This window comes from Cicer arietinum, chromosome 6, assembly GCF_000331145.2.
Source record: "Cicer arietinum cultivar CDC Frontier isolate Library 1 chromosome 6, Cicar.CDCFrontier_v2.0, whole genome shotgun sequence".
Lineage (NCBI taxonomy): Eukaryota > Viridiplantae > Streptophyta > Magnoliopsida > Fabales > Fabaceae > Cicer > Cicer arietinum.
In genome coordinates this window covers 33356270-33366260 of record NC_021165.2, presented here as the reverse complement: position 1 = coordinate 33366260, position 9991 = coordinate 33356270, and the positions used below count along the sequence as shown (strand labels likewise).

Genomic DNA, 9991 nt, shown 5'->3' with positions numbered 1-9991 from the left:
CATTAACTTCTCAGGACGCATAGAAAAAACTGTCAAGTTATGTATCGTGGACAAAAATCGTGATGTAACAGATGTTTTATGTTTCTTTTACAAAAAAAACTTTTTATTTTTAATTGATTATCATATTTGCTTTATTATAATGTATAGATATACTTACATATATATTGTTATTAGATATATATATTGTTATTAGGTTGTTAACGCTTCCCTTAAACAATGTTCCTCATAAACGCTACAGTTTTGCCTCCATTGTCTTTCTCCTTTCCTCCTTGGTTCCTGTAAAAGGGAAAACCGAAAACCCCTTTTGTATCACGACCCTCTCCGCCTCTGGCGTTACCCACTTTATGCTTCTTCTTCAACATTGGATTTCAATGTTGGACTTGTGAAGAATAAGAAAGGGTTTCTGACTTCTTGTCCAATAAGTTTCGATTTTATTTCTGTTCAAAATAAAGTTGCAACTTCGCATCCAATTATATTGAAATTGTTTCTTACCCATTCACTTTGTTACCTAACAATTGTGTATTTTCAATACAATTCAATCAAGAATTCAGGTCTCAATAATTTAATCCTATGAAGAAGGGCAAAGAATATAAGAGAAGATTGGAAAGTTTGATTGAGTTGGATAAAATTAGCGAGACTAGGGTTCAAGATGTAGCTTGGCTCTGTTCACTTTCACAATCTGAGATTGTAAGTCTTTTTTCTCTTCAATGTTCATTAACATCATCATTATAGCATCCACACTTCAAATTGAATATGTAAGAATGATAATTAAAGAGGATAGGAGACTTGAAAACAAAATTTTATAATAGTAATAGAAGCAATGTTGTTAATTGCAAATCGCAGAAAATAGTTGTTTGTTCAAAATCCGCTATCCTACATTGCTATAGTGCCACTATAGCTGCTATTTGACAACACTTTGTATTAAATAGCGTATTGCAGAAAAATAGTGATTTGTTACATTATAGCCTTGCTATAGCCCGTATCTGACAACACTGTCCAATAGTAATGAAGGGAATCTAATTGTTTGCCAGAATTATTCCTCTTCTTTATATACTATTGTATTGATATTTTTGTAGTAGCTAGTTTCCTTTGGGATAAGTTGTTAGGTTTTTGCCTCTTTACCAAGGTTGGAGCAATTTATCTTTGTTCATTTTAATTGTGGCATTAACTGGTGACAACAGTTTTTTACTAGCAGTAGGGTGTTTTTATGATATTGTACTGGTATTGTACATTTGATGGAAGACAAATGCCCACAATGTTTTAGGATATGGATTTGCTATTATATTTGTGGTATGATTGCATTTATGGATGGATTATTCTTGGTGCTCATTGTTGTATCATGTTTGGAGGACAGAGTTATCATTACTAATATTCTTAGAGATTAGATAGTGCAGCAATTTTTAGTAGTATTTATTTGTTCTCTTTCGGTTTATTTTTGTAGGAGATCTTATCTTCCTCTTAATTTTCCTGTTCTCTCTTTCATAAAACTTTCTTTTTTTATGTATATGAAAGAAATCAATATGCCTTTAACCAGTTCATTAAAAACTGGTTGGGGAATACTACATGTGGCTTTGATCGTGTTATATGCGCAATTCTAGTCTGAAATAGACGTGACCAATCATGGCAAGTTTGGTTACGTGTGTTCATAAATTTTAGTCTGCACCTCTCACCTTGGTGATTTTTCATGCAAGTTCTTAACTTTTGGTATTCAAATTTGTAACCTTGGCAGGATATGCTGATTAGCTTGAAATTGTTGATAAGTAAGCGAGCAACAAAGATAGGATGTAAGAAATTGGCCGATCAATTTGACCTTAAGATGCTTCGAGGCATTGGTATGTTGTATGCATTTGTTTAATACTTATTTGCATGTCTTTTTAAAATTTCAGATGCATAACGTTCTTTGCTACACAGTTCAACAATTTTTAGTTCAAAAATTAAACAAGAAAAAAAAAAAGACAAATCCTTTGTCTTTGGGATTAGCTGTAATGTTTTAACCTCTGGATTAGACCTTCAGCATGTACAACAAAAATCATTTAAATTAATATTTCATAATGTTTTTTGCTTGGATCTTTTGAAATCATTGAAGGTTGTCTCTGGTGTATGTTGGACTGTGTAATGCCCCGATTGAGTCACTATTGCATAGATAAAATGAATTGCTGGAGAATGAATGTCGTAATCTCTATAGCACCGACACTTCTGATTGAATGCATGTCCTGGTATTCGACACAATTGATTACATTTTATTAATTCATTTTCACAAATTATTGTCAGTGTCATAGATAATATATGGTTATGGTTTAGTTGAACTATTTAAATAGCTGGATTCTCTAATCTTATACTAACCTTTATGCAGCATTTGTTTTGATGGAAAATCTCAAAGCAGAGATAAAAGACTCATCTCTTATACCAGATATGGTGAAATCTTCTGATTTTTTAGATGCGTGCAACCTACTGAACTGTAATAACGAGGTTTCTTCAACTGTTGAAGAGCTAAGTACAAGTGTTGGTGCCGATATACAACCAATTCTTCAAGGACATGTAAAGTAAGCTCTTTAATGTTTATAACAATGCACTAAATAAAACTATATGTCTATGATAATGTTAATTGTCAAAGAGATTATTGGATTGAATGCGCAAATTATTGTTCATGGATTGAGAGCTAAAGCTTTATTACCAATGGATACAGAGCATATGGTTCATCTTTCCCTTGAGAAGTTGTTATAAATGTAACCACTTGAATTTAAAATTATCAATTAATAGAAAGAAATTTCCACTAAACCATATAAAAAGTAGGAAAAAAAACTAATGGGTAACATCAGTTTATTTGCATGATTTTACCCTATGATGCATTGGAAATAGCTTTTTTTTAATAATTTTATTTTTTTAATACAGTTCACCTTCTTTTAAACGAAAGAAGCATAAAGTTGGTCGCACCAATTTCCAAATGAAAGAAGCCGAAAGTTGGTCGCAGTGAGTAAAAGATTTTGCTCTTCAAGGATGACTTGAAGGATTTAGCTTATGAACTTTGCTGGGGAAACACTGATTTTGATTTTTGAGTGACCTTATTGGCTAATATACACATGAGTGTTTTAATTTTCGATAATCTTTGCTGCTATTTGCATGACAGATAAATAGTTTGAGCATATAAGTTGGATGAATTTAGAAAGCTGTTGAAAGAATGTGAGGCAAGTGCACGAGTCCATGCATAAGTGGGTGGGATTTTAGGATAGAATTACTTATAGGATAAATGAATATTCTTTCATAGCGTTTGGTTTTAGGATAGTTACTTTAGACTACCTGATGTTGACATTGATCGAATTGTCTTGGCAAGATCAGATATTATATTTATTGAAGGGAGGACAAGCTTTAGAGATTTCTATTGTTGTCTCCATATATTTTGGGAAGAAAAAAAGTTTAATCTTAAGATATGATTTCCTTCTAAATTAAGCAAAATCAAGGTGCCTGACTGTTCATGGCTTATAATCTCTAAAAGTGTGTTTGGTTGGGAAGAGAAATTGAGAAGCAAAAAGGAAAGGAAAATATGAAAAGAGAGAAATATGGAAAAAAAATATAATGGATCCGGTTAATTGTTTGGTATAGAAAAAAATAACGATGAAGAAAACAAGTTTATTATTCATAAAAGTACGATAACCTGCCATCATTTTTTTAAATCATTTTATTAAATTATTTATTGAAGTGCTTAATTTTTTTAGTTAATTTATTAATTGGTTTAAATAATTAAAATTAAATATTATTGTTATAATTGAAACTCTTTATTTATATTGGTTGAAAACGACCAGTAACAAGCAAAATATTTTTTCTTCTTACATTATATATTTCTCATTGTTATAAATTGCAAAAAATATGCTGATGAAGTTAGAACAATTTTTTAATAAAAAAAGTTATACCAAATGGATGCATGTGGAGATTTGGGATTTTATTCATTATTCACAATCTAAAGAGCACGAGATTCAAGAGTTAATGTGTTTCACAGGTAACATGAGTGAACTTTCTATCTTAATACAATGTAATACTAGTAATAATTATATCTATAACAGTTATGGTGTAGAAGAAAACAAAAGCAAACATTAAAAACCAATTTTCCCAACTCCCCATTTCACACTTCCCCAAATTCTTTGCATTTTTATTGTAATCTAAAATCAATTTAAATTCTTTGTATTTTCTATTTCTCTATTTTTCATTGATTTTTATTGAAAAATATCATCTATGTCTAAGACAAATGTGAATGATTTAAATGTAAACTTTTATTAATATATGTTGGAATATTAAAATAGAGATGTAAATTGACATATACAATAATCGTCTTTACAAAATACTTTAATAAATAATCATATTAGTTTTTCTTTCAACAAACTACACTTGTTACAAATATCATCAAGAAATGATATATTTACGGTTAACAAGAATGTCACATAATTCCATTGTATTGTATGCTAAGAGGAATAGTTAATTAAAGACATATACAATGGCTTTTAAGTTCATATATAAAACACATAAGTGAAGCTCAACTATCCATTTTATACCATTAAGAACTCCCAAAACTTCAACATATACCGTGGCCTGCACAAAGGTAAAAACACTTGTTCATTACTTTAGGTCTCCGCACAAAATTAAATCTTTTATTTAATAAAATAACCTCCAAAAAAATTATATTTAATTGTAATTTTAGTCTTTTATTTCAAAAGCTAATAGTTTTAAACTCTGGTTCTTAATTGACTTCGTTATCAATTGACAATTTATATTATATAAAATTGATTATATTAAATAGATAAATAATTTAATGTTATAAAGTGTCTAAAAAATATTTTTTATAAAAATTTAATAATTTTATTAAAATAATATTTTAAACTATGTAACGTCTCATATTATAATTCACCTTATATTAAATAGATAAATGTTTGTCACTTACCATAAGCTCATCTACATCAATATTTCACATATAAATGAGAACACAAGTTGAAAAAGAGAGAAACAACTCCACTGTGTTATCTTGATTTGTGAATTCTCTTCTTTAATTATGACATTCATCTATGGACAATTCAGTTTTTTAATCCCTTTCATAATTTATCATGCTTAATTGATGTTCTCATCAACAAGAACAATACTTTTCAAAATGACAAATTAAGAACATAATCCCAATAACTCATGTCCCAATAGTTCTCTAAGGACTCGCTTCATTCTTAAGGAATCTGTTAGTCCCTCTTCTCTTTCCTTCGCTTTTTTTTCATTTTTCTTTGCTTCATTTATTTTTTTTAGTGAATTCACAAAATTAGTTACTGAAAAATGTCTTTTAGGAAAATGTGATGACTTGCTTGTTGGAGAAAAGATGTTGCGTGATTTATTTTTTTACATATATCTGTGTGAAATTTGAATATTCATTTTTTGTTCTAAATTACGCATATTGTATTAAAAGTAGCACTATCTTGGTGCAAAAGATATATGGAACTATATAATGAACTTCGAGAAAACTGGGAGAAACTTTATTGGGATGAGGGTACGGGATCATGCAAACTGCTGAAGCTGAAGATTTTTCTCCTTATAGGTAGGGGTGTGCAAAAGATATATTTAATTGACTTGTATTGATACATAAGATTGCACTAGAAAAGTTCAAAACAACTAATAGTTTATCAACTGCACTATAAATTTTAAAAAATTAATTAATTAATTTAAAAAAAAAAAAACGAAAACCACTTTTAAACATTTTTGTAATCAAAATCATAGAATAATTTTTTTTCTCACTAAATACATAAAAAATTAATGTTAAATTTATTTGAAATAGAGACGTATATATACTACAAAATTATAAGAGAAAATTGTTAACCGAATAAAATATAGTTGCTAATTTATTTGTGATAGACTACAAGGAGTTGTTACTTTGTTATTAGAGGCGACAACATAACCTGCATCTGCGGGTACCCCAACCAAACCCGCTTGATTTGAGTGGGAAAATCCCGCTTTGATGGATGCGGGTGCAGGTGTGGGTGGAGTGCGAATTTTTGCGAAATTAAAATTCAGAGACGGAGACAGTTTGGGGCGGTGATATCCACCCCGCACTCGAACCCGTTCCACAAATAATATTATTGTAATTTTTTAAATCATCAACCCGCATCCGCAAATAATATTATTGTAATTTTTTAAATTTTATATGCATATACTTATTGAACATACTTAACATTTTTTAAAAATATTAAAAATTATAATTTTATCTCTATAAAAAATATTTTTTTAGTTTTATTATTATCTAATAATAATTATTTTATTATATTAATTATAATTGATACGATTTTTAAATTTATAATTATATATATATATGAATAGATGCGGTGCAGACAGGTAAACCCGATCCTCGTAGTGAGTGGGGATGAAACCTAAATTTCACATCCGCTATGAAATGGGGCTGATACAAATTTTCCTCGATTAGTCGGATACGGGTTGGAAGAGACAAAATCTGCACCACTCCGTTGACATGTTAGTTGTTACGATAGACAGTAAAATAGGAGGTTTCTTTCTCTGCGACCAGTTAAAAAAGTAGAGCATAAAAATTTAAAGAATATACTATATTAAAAAAATACCCATTGAAAATATGAGTCAAGACTAAAATTCAGCTAAGATCATATCTTTTTTCAATTTTTGGAAAAATAAGATCATAAATTTAATAGCGCTCCTTTTACAGCGCTTGCTAAATAAAAGCGATGTTGTAAGTATATTTTAAAAATAACGGAGCCTTTTACAGCGCTTTTCGCAAAAGCGCTGTAAAATGAAGCGCTTTCGTGTATTATTTTACAGCGCTTCTTTCACAAGCACTGTAAAATACATGCGCTTTCAATCAATGTAACTACATATTATAGCGCTTTTTGTACAAGCGCTGTAAAATACATGCGCTTTCAAATATTTGAACTACCTATTACAACGCTTTTTTTACAAGCGCTGTAAAATACAGGCGCTTTCAAATAAATATAATTTACTTTTAAAACAAATTTACGAACCCTCAACACCTCTACTCTGGGAACCCTCATATCCTCTACATACTGTGCAGCCATCTACGTTGTCTCAGGTAATTTTTAATTTGTTTTTGTCAAAAAAAAATTTAGTTTTTTAATAATTGAAAACTAAAAATTGTTATATATATATATATATATATATATTATTAAATCTCTTTTTTTTTTGAAATTTGTTGACCTGTTCTGTTTTGAAATCTTTTCTGTTTTGAAATTGTTATTAGATATGTTGATATTGGTTTCTTTTTGAAACTTGTTGATATGTTTTGAAAGCTTATTATTTTTGTAACTGCATTTATATAGGTCGTATAATATGGATAGGAAATGGATGTCTGCCAATCGATTGTCAAAAGAGTATGAAAATGGAGTGAAAGAGTTTGTTGAGTTTGCAGTGAAGAATGCAAAAGATCCAAATAGAGTCGTTTGTCCTTGTTTAAAATGTTGTTTTGGAAAACGTGTTAGAGAAGATGAATTAGAGGGACATCTAGTATGTAATGGAATTGATCAAAGCTACATATGTTGGATAAGACATGGTGAGAAAAAAAAAAGGAAACATTAATTTTGAGAATAGTTCGACATATGCTTCAACTGACTTCGATACAGATACATATGAGCCGGACCGAGTTGATGAGATTGCAAAAGCAGTTGAAGAAGATCTTCGAGATTGTCCTAAAATGTTTGAAAGTTTGTTGAGTGATGCAGAGAAAGAATTATATAATGGTTGTACTAAATTCACAAGACTGTCAGCGATATTAAAGTTGTACAACTTAAAAGCGAGTAATGGATGGTCTGATAAAAGCTTTACAGAATTATTAACACTCATAAAAGATATGTTGCCAGATGATAATGAACTTCCCAGTCGAACCTACGAGGCTAAACGGATTTTGTGTTCTATTGGAATGAGTTACGAAAGGATTCATGCGTGTCCTAACGATTGCATTTTATTTCGAAACGAATATGAACTACTTTTTGGAATTAAAGGTTCTGTCACTAAGACATTAGGGCAAGAATAATAAAGAGAATTCGGTAATAGCGATTGTGTTTCAGCAAGTGTACTGAATCGTTGCAAGTAATAATAAAACGGTAGTACCGAGTGTCGAACTCAAGGATTGCGTTTTACTATTGAATTATATTTGATTACTAGAATTGAACAAAAAGGTTCCCAAGTTGATTGAAATAATGTTTGAAATTAACAACAATAATAAAATTGATCTTTTATAATGAGAAAAATGTCAGGGATGAGTTTCACTTCGAATCCAACCTTGGTGTCTAATTTGATCCTAGTTATTGAATTCCTTTATTGAATTATTACCGAATTCTCTTTATTATTCTTGCCCTAATGTCTTAGTGACAGAACCTTTAATTCCAAAGTAACCCCTAATTCCTTAGTAGATTTAAGATTAGAATTAAGCATTACCGTATAGAAATTCTCCTATAAATTATTGCTTTGCAACTAATTTAATTGGTTTCATGACCTGCACCTATGTCTAGACTACAAATTCATGAATTTCTCATCTCAAGCATTCGTAAAGTCCACTTCCGTTTCAAAATACAAATCGTAGAACATTTTAATGTTGATCAAGCAATAAAAAGCATTAAGCACAGAGATGAGAAAAATCATTCAATAAACTCATTCATATAACCAAAAATCAAATCATAAAAATAAGGGTTTCATCTTGTTACACTCATCCCTAACAAATAGGGTTTAGTTACTCATGATAGAAATAAAAGAGATAAAGATTAGAGAAGAATTACAAGAAGGACTCATGAATGATTCTTGATAAAACTGCTCCAATGATGTTAGAAACGGCCGTCTTTGAGTTTCTATGCTAGGGTACAAGTCTCCCAACTTCCCAATAGTGAAAAAGATGCTTAAAACAGTAAAAATCAGCGTTTTTATGATTGCTGGTGCGGGTCGCGCGCCCCAGGCGCGCTTGGACGCGCTTCAGCGCGTTTGGGCAGTAGCAGATGCTGGAAAAAGCGCTTGGCTTGCGCTTGGGCGCGCTCGGGCGCTCAGCATCTACTGTCCGGCGTATATTGCATTGTTCTCCTCTTTCGAGTCTGAATTTGGTTCCAGTGTCTTCATGAAAGTTGTAGCTATGAATCGTAGCTTTCATTTGCACTTGGTTTGACCCCAATTGAACATCTACAACTCCAGATATGGCTAAAACACTCTACATATGTCATGTTGATTTCTCACCAAAATTCAGCACTGCACTAAAACAAAACGCAATGTAAAATTACGACAAATTCCTACTTAATCAACGAAATAAAAACAAAAAACATTTTATTAACTCAAAGAACAAAAATCAACAAAATGTATCAAATAAATCCTTAATTTAACTGATGATTGAGGATAAATAAGACTAAAACAGTGGGAAAATATGCATATGATGAAGAGTCATCACAACCCCAAACTTAATCTATTGCTTGTCCCCAAGCAACAATTAATTTCATATTTGGTCCTGTTAAATGCACACTTAAATTCAATTTCTCAAATTACATCAAACTCAAATTTCAAAGTTCTTGCTACTGCAAAACATTCATCATGCTCTATGGTTGTTTTCAAAAATACAGACAACAAGATTTGTACACATTGGCATTCATTCATCAAATTCAACTCTCTCTTCACACAATCTCACCAAAATTTCTCTCAAGTGTTTAGAAAGGGTTATGAATTTATCGCTCAAATCCTAGAACATGCATCACGCTACCATAGGCTTGAAAAAATTCTAGTTAGCAATCACAATGCAGTAAACACATACATTTTTGGAGGACTTTCGGGTTGTAATGGGGCTTAGGTAAGGGTAGGACATTTTAGGATAGTAGGCTTTACCACTTGGAGTTAGGCATACATTTCCACCTTATTCTACCATTTTTTTTTCTCCACCTTTTCATTATGGGGATTCTCAAACATTGACAAAAGAACCAAGAAGATATTATTTACCAAAGTACACAAACTGATTTTTTTT

The 9991-nt window shown here is 30.7% G+C and overlaps 1 protein-coding gene across 3 annotated transcripts; it reads left to right on the top strand.

Annotated features, from left to right (window-relative positions):
- Positions 1-210: 210 nt before the first annotated feature.
- Positions 211-3377, top strand: LOC101507388 (uncharacterized). 3 transcript variants are annotated; one of them, XM_004515579.4, is made up of 4 exons: positions 211-687; positions 1730-1832; positions 2354-2543; positions 2893-3377. In XM_004515579.4, the coding sequence occupies exons 1-4, from the start codon at positions 571-573 to the stop codon at positions 2972-2974; spliced, it is 492 nt and encodes a 163-aa protein (XP_004515636.1). In that variant the 5' UTR covers positions 211-570; the 3' UTR covers positions 2975-3377. The 3 variants fall into 3 exon arrangements, with proteins under 3 accessions (XP_004515636.1, XP_073226006.1, XP_004515637.1); XM_073369905.1 differs by lacking the exon at positions 2893-3377 and adding an exon at positions 2087-2216 and having other exon boundaries at positions 2354-2488; XM_004515580.4 differs by having other exon boundaries at positions 616-755.
- Positions 3378-9991: the final 6614 nt, after the last annotated feature.

Excerpts from the sequence above, each read along its gene's own strand:
- LOC101507388 (XM_004515579.4), top strand. The coding sequence starts at position 571 with ATGAAGAAGGGCAAAGAATATAAGAGAAGATTGGAAAGTTTGATTGAG. Across the intron at positions 688-1,729 it reads CACTTTCACAATCTGAGATT|GATATGCTGATTAGCTTGAA; the intron begins GTAAGTCTTTTT and ends TAACCTTGGCAG. Across the intron at positions 2,544-2,892 it reads ATTCTTCAAGGACATGTAAA|TTCACCTTCTTTTAAACGAA; the intron begins GTAAGCTCTTTA and ends TTTTTAATACAG.